This window comes from Carlito syrichta, unplaced genomic scaffold, assembly GCF_000164805.1.
Source record: "Carlito syrichta isolate Samal-C Ts95f unplaced genomic scaffold, Tarsius_syrichta-2.0.1 Scaffold314013, whole genome shotgun sequence".
In the NCBI taxonomy this organism is placed as follows: Eukaryota; Metazoa; Chordata; class Mammalia; order Primates; family Tarsiidae; genus Carlito; species Carlito syrichta.
In genome coordinates, this window is record NW_007258109.1 from 420,734 (window position 1) to 434,956 (window position 14,223).

Consider the following 14,223-nt stretch of genomic DNA (forward strand, 5'->3'; position numbering starts at 1 on the left):
AGCCAGCATGGTAGTGCATGCCTGTAGTTCTGGCTTCTTGGAAGGCTGAGGCGGAAGGATCACCGTAGCCCATCAGGGTGAGGCTGCGGTGGCCGGGAGCGTGCCAGAGTGAGATTCCACTGGGCGCCAGAGTGAGATTCCAACTCAAAAAAAAAAAGGGAGGGGGTGTCATGAGACCTCAACTTCCTCATCTGTGAGACAGGATGAGACTCTGGGCACTGCTGAGTCCTAGGACTGTTGTGACAATGCTGGATACTACAAGAAGGGCATGTTCATGGCCAGCCTCAGTGGCTCATGCCTGTTACCCCAACACTTTGGGAGGCCAAGGTGGGAGGATTGCTTGAGCTTACCAGCCTGGGTAACACAGTGAGACTTTGTCTCTACAAAAATATTTTTTAAATAATTAAAAACAAAAGAAGGCATGTTCATTGAAAGATTTTATTGTTTTGAAAGTAAAACTTATCCAAAGTGTTGGACTATTTGCTGTGCAATTTTTATGACGGCTAGCATTGCTTCAGTTCTTCGTTTTATTTTGTTTTGCCTCATTTTCCTATTTCCCTTTTCCCTCCTTTCTTCACAGACAGCCTGAGCCATGTGTTTCAGTGGCTGGGGTTCAGCGTAAGCAAACATGACAACCTGACTAAAGCTTGCCTGGAGAAGGTTCTAGAGAAGTATAAGAGTCACCCGGACCACGCTGGTGCAGACTGCTTCGTGTTCTGTGTGCTGACCCATGGGAACCTCGGGACGGTCTACTCTACAGATGAGGCCCCCATCCCCATTCGGGAGATCATGTCATATTTCACAGCCCAGCAATGCCCCGGATTGGCTAAAAAACCGAAACTCTTTTTTATCCAGGCCTGTCAAGGTAGTGAGATACAACCATATGTGTCCATTGAAGCAGATGCCGTGAACCCTGAGAACACAGAACAGTGTTCTATTGGGGACAGTATTCCCACTGAGGCAGATTTCTTGCTTGGTCTGGCCACTGTCCCAGGCTACAAGTCCTTTCGGCACAAGAAGGAAGGCAGCTGGTACATTCAGTCTCTGTGTAGTCATCTGAAGAAGTTGGTGCCAAGGTGAGAGTTCTGAGTTGTTGTATCCACCTGTCTGTTCATCTGTCCATCCACTTATCTGTCACCTTCCTGCTTATCTATCCATCCATCCACCCACTCACTCACCCATCCATCCACTTATGTCCATTCACTCGTCCACCCACCGTTTGTCCATCCAACCACCCGTCCATTCATTCAACCATCTGCCCATTCATCCATCTGCCCACTCGCCTACCATCTACCCATCTACCCATCCAACAACCTTGTATTGACAGCAGCATGGATCTGAAGAGGAAGATACAGAATAAAAAAAAGACACAGTTGCTGCCCTCAAGTTGCTTACAAGCTAGAAGGGTAGACACACGAGTAGATGGGATAGAGCCTCCCAGGTGGTCATTGCACATTGTGAAGCATAAGTGTTACGGGAACACACAGAATGAGCCCCTCACCCAGATTTGGAGGATGAGAGGAGGGTTCTAGAAGTGACAAATACATGCTAGGCAAAGAGTCAAGCGAAAGATGTGCTGGGTAGCGGGAACAGCATGAACAAAAGTGTGAGGGCCTTTTATTTGTTCCTTTGTTGATTAATTTGTCAGTTACTCATATTTAGGGAGCACCTATGTATAGTCTTCAGTGTTCCATTTGCCACTGCTCTGGCAACTTATCTTTTGTCTCTGCCATATGTTCTTTATCTGTATCCTGGAAATGGGCTGACGTTAAGGTTCTTTCCTGGGACCCCTTTTGTGTTTTTGTGTTCTCTCTCTCTCTCTCTCATTCTCTCTTTCTCTCTGTCTCTCTCTCTCTGTCTCTCTGTCTCTGTCTCTGTCTTTGACTTTCCCGCACCTCCTGGCAGTTTTAGCTATACCTATAGGCCAGGGACACTTCCATGACACTGTTTCCAAAATTGCCCTCTCTGGTCCACTCATCTCTGAATTCCTGGAGGGCAGAGACGCTGTTTCATTCAACTTTATAGCCTCAGGCCCTGATGTATTGTTGAACTTTCATTCATTGGCTTGCCTGGAGCCAGCCTCACCTGCAGCCTGCCAGACATCCTACCCCTGTGTTGCCCGTGGTCCTTCCCTTTAGTATGCATCTTACTGAGTTCAACTTCCTAGCCTTCGCCAGGAACTTCTACTCCTGAATTCCTGTTTCTAGGAATGGCTACAATGCTCTCCTGGGAATTCAGAGTTGTTGCCTTGAGTCAACCTTGCTTTTCCCTCTTCTTTGCCAACCCCTCTATCCCCACCCCAGCCATCAAAGGCCAATGTCTATGGCTTCAGGAACAAGGCAGTATTTACTGAGGACATACTCTGTGCCTGCCGTACTGAGTACTGAAGAGGGGCTGGGAGTGAAGTTGTGAATAAGAGAGACAAAATCTCCTCTTTGTGGGCTGATAGTCCAGTGAGAGGAAGACACGTAATGAAAATGAAGTGAATATTCAGTGGGGTGTGGTGCCTCATGCCTGTAATACAAGCACTTTGGAAGGCTGAGGCTGCAGGATTGCTTGAGCCCAGGAGTTCAAGACCAGCCTGGGTTACATAGCCTTGTTTTGAGACCTTGCCTCAAAAAAAAAAAAAAAAAAAAAAAAAATATATATATATATATATGAATATTTAAAGAGTTACCATGTTACTATTATTTTTAAAAAATTCAACAGTATGAAAAGGAGAGAGTATGCAAGCATGATTAAGCAGTGCCTGTTCTTTTGCAGCTCCCAAAATTTCTTTTTGTTTTTTTAAAAATTTTAATTGATATTTATACTACTACATATTTATGGGATGCCATTTGACATTTTGACATATATTCTGTAATGATCAAATCGGGATAGTTAGCCTATTCATCCCCTCATACATTTATCATTTATTTGTGGTGAGAAACTCCAAAAGCCTCTCTTCTAACTATTTTGTATTTTACAATAACCTGCTGTTAACTAAGATCATCCTGCAGTGCAATAGAATACCAGAATATTCCTCCCTTCTAATTGTAACTTTGTACTTGTTGAATAACCTTCCACATCTTCCCAGTCCCTGGTAATCATCATTCTACTTTCTGCTTCTGTGATATCAACTTTTTTTTTTTGAAGAGTCCACATATGAGTGAGAACATGCAGTTTTTTTTCCCTTTTCTGGCTTATTTCACTTAACATGATGTTCTTCAAGTTCATTCATGTTGTAACGAATGACAGGGTTTCTTTCTTTTTAATGACTGAATAGTATTCCACTGTGTATAAATACATTTTCTGTATCCATTTCTCTATTGTTAGACACTTAGATTAATTCCATATCTTGACTGTTGTAACTAATGCTGCAGTAAACACGAGGTTGCAGATATTTCTTTGACACACTGATTTCATTTCCTTTGGATACATATACCCAGTAGTAGGATTGCTGAGTCATATGGTTGTTATTTTTTAAATTTTTTGAGAAACTAACATACTGTTTTCCATAATGGCTGTACTAAGTTACAATCCCACCAACAGTGGATAAGTGTTCCCTTTTCTCTACATCTTCGCCAACGCTTGTTTTCTTTTGTCTTTTTGATAGTAACCATTCTAACTGAAGGGAGTGAGGTGGTCTCTCGTTGTGGTTTTGATTTGCATTTCTCTGATGATTAGTGATTTTGAACTTTTTTTTTCATATACCTGTTGACCATTTGTATGTCTTCTTTTGGGAAATGCCTGTTAAGATCTTTTGCTCATTTTAAAATTGGATTATTTGTTGTTGTTTTGCTGTTAAGTTCCTTATATATCCTTATATATTGAACCCTTTGGAAGATGTATAGTTTGCAGATTTTTTTCTCCCATTCTCTATTTTCTCCCATCTCTTCACACTGTTGTTTCCTTTGCTGTGTAAAAGCTTTTTAGTTTGATGTAATCTCATTTGTCTATTTTTGCTTTTGCTGTCTGTGCTTTGGAGGTCTTATTTAAAACACTCTTGCCCAGCCCAACTTCTTAAACCATTTGCCCTAAGTCCTCTTCCAGTAGTTTCATAATTTCAAGTTTTACATTTAAATATTTAATCTGTTTTGAGTTGGTGTTTGTATATGGTAAGAAGTAAGAGTCTAGTCTCACTCTTCTGCTTGTGGATATCCAATTTCCCCAGCACCATTTACTGAAGAGACCATCTTTTTCCCAATGTCTGTTCCTGGTATCTTTGTCAAAAATAAATTAGCTGTAGGTGTGTGAATTTATTCCTGGGCTCTCTATTCTGTTCTATTGGTCTATGTATTTGTTTTTATATCAGTCTCATGTTATTTTTGTTACTTTAGCTTTGTAGTATATTTTGAAGTCAGGTGATGTGATGCCTCCAGCTTTGTTCTTTTTGCTCAGTATTGCTTTTGCTATGCACAGTCTTTTGTGGTTCTGCATGAATTTTAGGATTGTTTTTTCTATTTATGTGAAGAATTTCATTTTTTAAAAGAGATGAGATCTTGCTGTGTTGCCCACCATCCTTCCACTTCAGCCTACAGAAGCTGGAACTACCATTCCTGCCTTTAGTATTTTGAAAGAAATCATGTTAATTCTGTAGATCATTTTGGGTAGCATGGCCATTTTAACAAGATCATTCTCTAATACATGATCACAGGATGTCTTTCCATTTATTTGAGCCCTCCTCAATTTCTTTCATCAGTGTTGCATAGTTGTCAGTGTTTAATATTTAAATTAATATGACAGTTTCGGAAAGTGATAACTGCTCTGAACAAATCAAAACAGGATAATGATATGGTGATTTGAGAGTGGGGCAGATGGTTACTTGAAAAGGGTTCTTGGTGCAGGGGATACTTCAGGTAGGACTAAATGATGAGACGGAATCAGCCACAGGGAGACGTAGGAACAGAGAGAAAAACTTATGCAAACAAGATGCAGGGCCTGCACCACCAACTGAAAAATGATGATGATGAGGAGGAGGACAATAGTAATAGTTCTACTAAAAATTATGGTCAGTGAAGTAGTGTAGTCAATGTTCTAAGTGCTTTTCCTGAAACACATCATTTGATTCTTACAACAGTCCATATGATAGATACTACTATGATCTCTATTTATTGTTGTTGTTGATGTTGTTTGTTTGTTTTTTGAGTCAGAGTCTCCCTCTGTTGCCCAGGCTGGAGTGTAATAGAATGCTCATGGCTACTGCAACCTTGACTCGCAGGGCTCAGGTAATCCTTCTGCCTCAGCCTTCCAAGAAGCTGGGACTATAGGTGAGCACCACCACACCTAGCTAATTCTCTTTGATTTATTGTAGAGATGAGGTCTTTTTTTTTTTTTTTTTTTTTTTTTTTTGAGTCGGAGTCTCACTCTGTCACCCAGACTGGAGTGCAGTGGCTGCTCCCGGCCACCGCAACCTCAACCTGCTGGGCTCCGGCGATCCTTCCTCCTCAGCCTTCCGAGTAGCTGGAATTACAGGAATGTGCTACCATGCCCGGCTGATTTTTTTTTTTTTGATTTATTGTAGAGATGAGGTCTCGCCTGCCCAGGTGGGTCTCGAGCCCGCGGGCTCAGGCAATCCACTCTCCTCAGCCTCCCAAAGGTGCGGGATTACAGGCTGAGCCACCGAGCCCGGCTGAGATGAGGTCTTACCAAGTTTCCCAGGCTGGTCTTGAACCCCTGGGCTCAGGCAATCCTCTTGCTTCTACTTCCCAAAGTGCTGGGATTACAGATGTGGGTCATTGCACCCGGCCTGTGGCCCTCATTTTAGAGCTGAGAATACTGAGACACAGGGAAATAAGTAACCCGCCTAGGGCCACACAATTAGTGAGTGATGGGAGCCACAGTTCAAAATTGTGTCTGTGTCTAGAGCCTAGGTTTGCTTCCAGTGATATATATCACCCACGCCCAGGATGTTCTGGTAAATACTACACACCCTGCAAGCCAAGGCACGAATACTACCTTCATAAGCCTTTTCTCCTCCTCTTAACCAGAAATACTTTTTCCTCTGAACTTGCAGTGGAACTTTGACCTACCTTTCATATAGTCTTGATCACATTGTGCCTTGTGTTATAAATATTGTGCATATGCCATCCTTGGTAAATGCTTTATTGCGGGGGTCCTGGCCCGCAAGGGTTGTGAGATTTCCTGAAGGAGAGACGGATAGGCGAAAGACGAAAACATTATACTCGGACACCTGCTTCTTGAACAGATGACAATTTAATGTTAGCTAAGGGAAAGCTTTTATACCATTTGTAAAGGGGCAAGACAAAGAAAATTCCTTCACATACATATCCTCTACAAGTTACCATCATCTAGTGGTCTTAGCAGTAAACAAGCCAAGAACCCTGTAAGCATTCAGACAATGAGTCTTATTCATAAGGCCAAAGATGATAGTTTTAGTCCAAAGTCCCAAATTACAGTCCTTGAACTGTCTCCAGAAAGTTTAGCAGTAGTCTTCCTTCTGGGGCTTTATGGCCTTCAGAGTTCTGTAATCGCCTTTGTTGTCCAGGTGTCTTCGTTACTTTTCTCTTATCCTGCAGTGCTTGTTTCTAAAGAAAACTCAAAAGAAGCTTTTAGTAATGTTTCTCAGGCCCCCAAGGTTGTTTTCTGCCTTTAGCTAAGTTGTCATAAAAGTGTCTGATTAGTATATTATGAGTTCAGTGAAAACCCACTTTATAAATGTTAACTTAGTGTTTTAACTATTGAATTAAGTAAAAACCTTAAAGATAATCTTTATCCTAAGTTAGTGAAAACAGTGTTATAAATCACCTACATAACTCCTAGATAAGTGTTAGAACTTATGAGCTCATAATAAACTTACTATAAACTTGTGCTTCTAAAGAACCTTATGTCTAAACACTAAACTGCATAATCCTAAATCAAATAAGGAGTGAATATACTTATATCATTTATTACTTAAGTAATATCTAGTAACTTATAACCAAGTGAAAGAAAGCATTCTTGATGTGCTTCAGAGTTTAACCCTTGCATATGTTAGAAAAGGCCAAGCGGCATAGTGGGAAAATGGAAAAATGAACCATGACGTCTCCAGGTTAGCTGTGATTCTTCACATAAACATGCCATCTTCTTCTTCCACGACTGCACAGAATTTCTTCAGCCGTACCAACAGCAAGGATGGAAGATAGAAGGGCCTCAGCTGCCTGAATTCGCTTTGCAGCCGGGGGTCCTCAGCGCACCTGGACTTTGTCAATCAGGCAGGCCTCCCAGGCTGGCTCCCAACACTTTATGTCTGCATTCCAAGTGCTTAAGTTCAAGAACTGTGTCATGCTTTTACAGAGGGCATTATTACTCTAATGTGGAATCTGCTGCATATTTATCTATCTAAGAACCTAGTATTTGGTATCTGGTGTCTTTCTAAGACTTGTTATGGTTTCTGCCTCCTGACTGAAAAAAATTTTCTTCTCTCTCTGCAGACAGGAAGACATCTTATCCATCCTCACTGCTGTCAACAATGACGTGAGTCAACAAGTAGACACATACAAGGAGATAAAGAAACAGATGCCCCAGCCTGCATTCACACTAAGGAAAAAGCTAGTATTCCCTGTGCCAGAGGATGCACTTTAATTATTGTGGAGAGTTTTCATCAGCTCTTAGACCTGAAAGGAACCTGTGGCTGTGTCCTCTAGCCTCCTATCCAGCACAGGCCGATGATAAACTGTGAGCTTGTCTCTACCTGTCAGTTTAGTAATAGGAAACTCCCTGCTTTCTGATACAGTCATTTCTGTTTTCTTTTTCTCTTTTGACCAGTCCAAATGTTAGGCAACTTTCTCTATTAGAGACTTGGATTATAGCTTTCGTTTTGGGTGTGTATCCAGAAGAGAGAGTAATTAGCCTTGGCTTGTGTATCTGTGAAATGCAAGGTGGGGCTGGTTACATTTTAGGGTTCCTTTGTGCTCAAAGACTTTGTGCCTAGACTGAGCTAAGAATTCCTCTTCCGGCGACCACCCTTTGGTTATAATTCTGTGTTCCTTCTGCATGACCTTGTGCATTGGATGATGAGATCATATTCCACCTGCCCTCCCTTCTCGCCTTCTTCCCAAGACTTCTCTTCTGCACATCCAGTGAGGTGAACGTTTGGTTTATGCCACGCCCATTTCCTGCTTTAGTGTAAGGAAGGTGCTCATGGGTCAGCGACAGACTTGGATCCAGGACGATGACGGCTCGAAGTGAAGAGAGACACACTCAGCTTTTCTGGGAATGGAAACTTAACATCTTGATGGCAAATTCCATGTTGGTGGGAACCTTTCAGGGAAATGTATTGCCTCCTCTTTCACCTGGAAACCCACAAGGGGACCTAGTCTACAGTCAGCAACTTTCTCTGGGCCAGATGTCCTCAGGGACTGTGTCAAGGGCCCCACTTGGCACTCACACTCTCTCTGCTCCTCTGGTTCCTGGGATGAGGAGAGAAGCTGTCTCAGGGACTGCAGCTGTTCACCAGCTGGAGGGACATCTGGCTATGCCTCGTAGGTGTGGCTCTGTGAATGTCTTGATACTTTTTACATTAAGATTGTGAACATTTTAATGTACTTGAGCGATTTTCTTTTTTCATTTTCAAGAGGCACTTTTTCTTTTTAATTCCTGGAGCCATGGTTTGCGAGTGAGTGCACACCGCACTCCAACCTGGGAGACGGAGGGAGATGCCTACTGAAAAAAAAAAAAAAGATAATCTTCCAAAACCATTGGTCAGACCAATCAAGGCTGAAAGTATGTGATCACAGTCTTTGTCCAGTGGGCTAGACACAGCCTCTGACCACTTAGCAGTCCTTCTCTGCAAGCGACCCTGCAGGTGGGGTGCAAAGGAAAGAGCAGAAGATTGGGTTTCCATTTTGACCTGTGATTCCCTTGCTCTGAGACACTAGCCAGGCTGACTTTTGAGCCTTCTTTGTAAAGCAGAGAAGATATTAGCTGTTGGGAAGGTGGAAGATGTGTGTACACACGCCCATTAAAATTCACTTGTGCTGAGGTGCACACAAGCCTTTAGGCGGCGAACCCTCTGGTTGTGACCTCAACGAAATAGCAGGGCTTGCGCTCCTTTGTGCCTCACTCCAGCTGACATTCTCAGCCCAGCGCAACACTAGCAAGAGCCCTGGCATCCTCCCAGGGAAGGCCTGGCTCAAGATGCCTGCAGCAGCAGGAGGCCAGCCCTTGGCTCTGAGTTCAGTTGGACAAAACCCTGTTGATAGACTCCTTCAACAGAGACATCTGGGCATGCTTACATTTTTTGGCCCGTGGTCTATTTCATATTTCTGTTTTTCTGGAACTAAACATTTGTGCAGGGTTAAATTCTAGAATCAGGAACGTTTCTTTTTTTTGAGGACTTCAGCAAGCACTTTAGGGGTACCTGGACACTGGTGGCTGTGATTCTGGGGTATATACAGACACTGGAGTGTGATCCTTACCGTTGCCTCATTCTCCCTCGACAGGACACATGCACACGTATAGCATGTGTCCACCAAGACTGTGTAAGACGTTTTGCTTGTCTGTATTTAAGTGTATGTGTGTGTGTGTGTGTATGTGTGAACTTACAGCCTAGGAATCATGGGTGGTTTGGTCACAGATATGTGGCAGTGGCTACAGCCATTGTGTGCCCAGACATTTAGGAAGGAGATGAGCTGATGTAGTGATGTTTCTATCTATTCTGTCTAGTTTTACTCATTCTACAGGAACTGTAGTTATTATTTTTTCTTTACTCTTCTCTTTCTTTCATTCTTTCACAAAAGTTTGACTGTGGTCAGACAAGATTAAAGACATGAAAACATGTGATAAAGTATACAAATGTTAGTTATTTGATACTGATACTACTGGTGCTTGTTTTTAGTAGAGCCATGGGGACGTACATTGGTGGTGGACAGGTTTGCTCTCATAGGGGTGACCCTTACAATGCATTCTATCCTGCCAGTGATCAGGTGACATTAAACCTATAAGCAGACGGCACGTTGCAGATTCTGACCAATCAGAGCAAATACTGGCTGGCAGAACACAATGGTGAATGTTGCTGAACAGCAGACCCTTAGCAAAAATTAAGTCTCCACTGAGGTAAACCAAAGTCGACATTTATCTTGCTTCACAGGTAATTTTTGGATCATACACGATACACAAAATCTTCCTAGACAGATAGCTTTTGCGTCATCTAGTCAAGTTGTTCTCAGCCTTTTGGGCCTTTAGGTGATGATGAGTTGATTCTCAGAGGCACGTGAGCTCTCCACCTTCATTTTTAATTACTTTTTGCCAATAATCTTTAACACTTCGTAGAGATGCATCCTGGTCTTCTGCTGCTTTTTGTCTGAGCACTGCCACACAATGTCTGTGCCTACAGAGAGTGATGGACTTCGCCTTGAACCTTTTAATGTAGCATGGCTGGGTGGCCATGGCTAGAAGACCTCAGGTGTGTTGTAAGGAGCCATCCTCTCATACCACAACAGACTATTCCCTCCTTCACCTTCACCTCCACCGAACTCTTCTAGCAGAGGAAGCACACCACAGGTGAGGTCGTGGATTTGGGAGCTTGAAAGGACCCTCATGACCCTGGGTCCGGCCCTCAGAGTGTCAGGTGACTTAGCAAACCTTATAGCCATCCATGGAGGACATGCAATTCTTGTGTCTCTGGATTTGTGATCTTGTATGCCTTCAAGCTGCCTGGTTTCAGCTATCAACTGTTCTTTTCTCAGTTGGACTGGAAACTGCCTCCGGAACCTATTCAAAACCACTTTCTCTCATTCCAAACCCTGGAGCCATATCAAGCATGTGTAACTGTCCCCTGGTGAGGCATATATTGCATGTGGCAAATCATGTAACTTTTTTTCTTGTAGGGTCTAGGTTTTGAAGTCTGTAGTTTGCTCTTAAGGATGTGGTAAGAATGAAGCAACACATCCATATCTTTCAATGGGAACTAAATTTTTGAATCTAGTTTTTTTTAAATGACATTTTTTACAATTAAAAAAATTGTTATTTTAAATAGAGACAAGGTCTTGCTATGTTACCCAGGTTGATCTCAAATTCCTGGCCTCAAGCAGTCCTCCTGTCTTGGCTTCCCAAAGTGCTATGATTACAGGCCTGTGCCTGGCCGACAAGTTAAAAAAAAAAAAAAAAACCTTTAAAAAAAGTACTAGAGGAAATTCCCTGTTTAAAGAATGACTCATTTGGCAATGCAAACAACCATTTCCTAACATAACTTTAGCAAATCTGAATTTTTTAAAAAAGTTTTTCTATTAAACATTTTTAATTGTATTAATTTTGACTTTTTAAATTTAACTTTGAATAGACATATATATATATTTTGAGTTGGAGTCTCACTCTGTTGCCCAGGTTGGAGTGCAGTGGCACACTCATGGCCACCCCAGCGTAGACCTAGTAGGCTCTGGCAATCCTTCCGCCTCAGCTTTCCTAATAGCCGGCACTACAGGCGCGAGCTACCACACCTGGTTACTTTTTTATTTATTGTGGAGATGAGGTCTTACCAAGTTGCCTGGTCTGGTCTCGAACCTGTGGGCTCAGGGAATCCACTTGGTCTCCCAAAGTGCTGGGATTACAGGCTGAGCCACTGAGCCTGGCCGATCATTTTTTACAAAGATATTTTGTATTGTTCAAAGGTAAGAAAATATTAAAAGGTATTTAAGAAAATTTTTGTCCCTAGTCCTGTTGACCGCATACCCACTTCCTCATCCCATAGATGACTCTGGGGTTTTCTTAATGCAAATACAACAAATACAAATATATATGTATGCTATGCATATATGTATATATTTTTAAATAGATATTTCTTGAAAGAAAGGACACATTCATTGTGAAACTCATCTCTCTCATTTGGTTTCATTTTAAATGGTTCTGTAAGGTGCTTGCAAAATACTGGTGTAATTCTAGAATGGAGATAACTTTATGAGCTTTGTGGATGGGGTGCTTGTAAATAGTAGAAATTGGCTTACTAATAAAGGATTTTTTACCTTTGACTAATATCCTTGATTTCATTTAATAAACTTTTTTCCTGATTCCATAGTCATGTGTGCTTAATGTGGAATATTTTTGGAAATACAAGACCACAGAGAAGCGTGTATTCATTTATAACTCCATCTTGGCGTGTCTCTTCCCATTCTTCACTCTGCATTTGTCCCACATCATCCCTAACCCTTCTTGGTGAGCTTGTCCTCCGTGTCCCCCAGTCATGCATCCAGGACACTTTGTCAGGACTGATACCTGTGCTTCCACCCAAGCCTCAATTTCAAGCATGCCCCTCTCGACAGCCACCTCTGACCAGTCCATCTCACTTCTTCCCAGACGCTCCTTCCACAGTCTTCAGTGTCACTGGGCCTCCAGTTAGTTGACTGACCCAACTACCATCTTTCCCTGTCAACACTGTCCCCACTCCTCTTTGCCCAGCTTAGGGTCCACGTGTCATCATTAACTCATCTCCACACCGGCCCTCAACACCCCTGCCTTTCCCTGGGTCATGCTCATGTAGTTAACCCCCTAAGTGTGTATCCCCCAAGGTCGTGCTGGAAACCCCATGTGTGGCTGGTGTACAAGCACACCGTGTTGCAGACAGGCTTCAGTTAAAACCAGTGACTGCCGGGCTTGGTGGCTCAGCCTGTAATCCCGCACCTTTGGGAGGCTGAGGTGAGTGGATTGCCTGAGCCCGTGGGTTCGAGACCCGCCTGGGCAGCGAGACCTCATCTCTACAATAAATCAAAAAAAAATCAGCTGGGCGTGGGAGCGCATGCCTGTAATTCCGGCTACTTGGAAGGCTGAGACGGAAGGATCGCCAGAGTCCAGCAGGTTGAGGCTGCGGTGGCCGGGAGCAGCCACTGCACTCCAGTCTGGGCGACAGAGTGAGACTCCAACTCAAACAAACAAACGACCACAAACCTCGAATGGGCTTTCAGTGGCTTTGGCGAGGCTGTGCCACCCTCCCTAGTTCTGATACCCTTTTGGTTCTCAGGCTGTTTCACATCTTCTGGTGTCTCCTCGCTTTCCTGGGATGTCCTCACTTTCTTGCTCGTGTCACTCAGGGAAGTGACCGGAAGACTTTTCCACCTTCCCTCACCAAGCCTGACCTGTCTGCGTTTGACCCTAGTTTGTAGCTCTGCCTCCCGCTAGCAGTGGTGAGGTGGCCTAGTGACTTGCCTCCTGTCTCGGGTTTCATCAGCGCTCCCTCTCTCCCTGGGCACACAAAACAGGCTGTGCCTTCTTCTTTCTCTCAAGACAAAAGCAGAGCCAAGAAGAGACCCTCCCCCTGAGTCCCCACCAATGCCTGCCTTCGGTTGGTCGGGTGCTTGGAAGCAGAGCCCGAGGAGGATTCTGGAATAGTGACTTATTCAGGACAGGGATGGGGAGCACCTGCCTGGCCTTACAGGAGTGTTCTGGAGCCCAAATGGCATCCCGGTGTGACTCAGCTGCCGAGAGCTGCCTGGTGGGGGACTTAAAAGTCCAGGCGTTTTCTGTGGCCTGCGGACAGGACCTTACTATCCTCTCATGCTAAGGTATGAGCTTAGCCTTTTGGGGAAGCCAAACTTCCACAAGCTGGGATGGGGGAGGGGGTGGGAGCGACAGATGGGGTGGGGGAGGGGTCTTCGAGGAGAACTGGCAGCTTCCTCTGGACCCCCCAGGGCATCTCAGCACCTCTTCCTTAGGCCTGTCCTGGCACTTGCTGGACCTAGGACAAGAGGAAAGTGTGAGGCCCATGAACGATATACACAAACGTGAATCTCCAATAGGATGATAAGCATAACATGCTCTGCTCTCCCTCGGCCTCTTTGGAATAACTGAAAGGCTGGAATGGAATTTATAACTGCTGTGCCGTGGATGACAACCCTGGATGACAACCCGCGCTTCCCTCTTAATTTATAACTGCCGTGCTGTGGATGACAAGCCCCTGGATGACAACCTGCCCTTCCCCCTTCCCACCCCAGCTCCTTCCAGATGACTGAAACCTTTCAGTAAGCATAAGAACATGAAAATGCCATACTTGTTCACACCAGGGTGTCCTTAAGTCCAGGAAATGTGGACGAATTCTCTAGATCTCAACCTAAAGGGCTAGAGAAGTTTACTGGAAAGCGTCACCTTTTCCCTTCATAACCCACCATGGATCTGAACTTTTTTTTTTTTTGAGTTGGAGTCTCACTCTGTCACCTAGACTGGAGTGTAGTGGCCGCTCCCGGCCACCGCAGCCTCGACCTGCTGGGCTCCGGTGATCCTTCCGCCTCAGCCTTCTGAGTAGCCGGAATTACAGGC

At 43.9% G+C, this 14,223-nt stretch overlaps 1 protein-coding gene across 1 annotated transcript in view; it reads left to right on the forward strand.

The window, feature by feature from the left end:
* CASP10 (caspase 10) overlaps positions 1–7,563 on the forward strand; it is a 34,548-nt gene extending 26,985 nt beyond the window's left edge. Inside the window, exon 9 of the mRNA XM_008070786.1 lies at positions 7,413–7,563. Within this exon, the coding sequence (XP_008068977.1) occupies positions 7,413–7,563 (151 nt within the window). The remainder of the gene's footprint in view (positions 1–7,412) is intronic.
* The last annotated feature ends 6,660 nt before the right edge of the window (positions 7,564–14,223 follow it).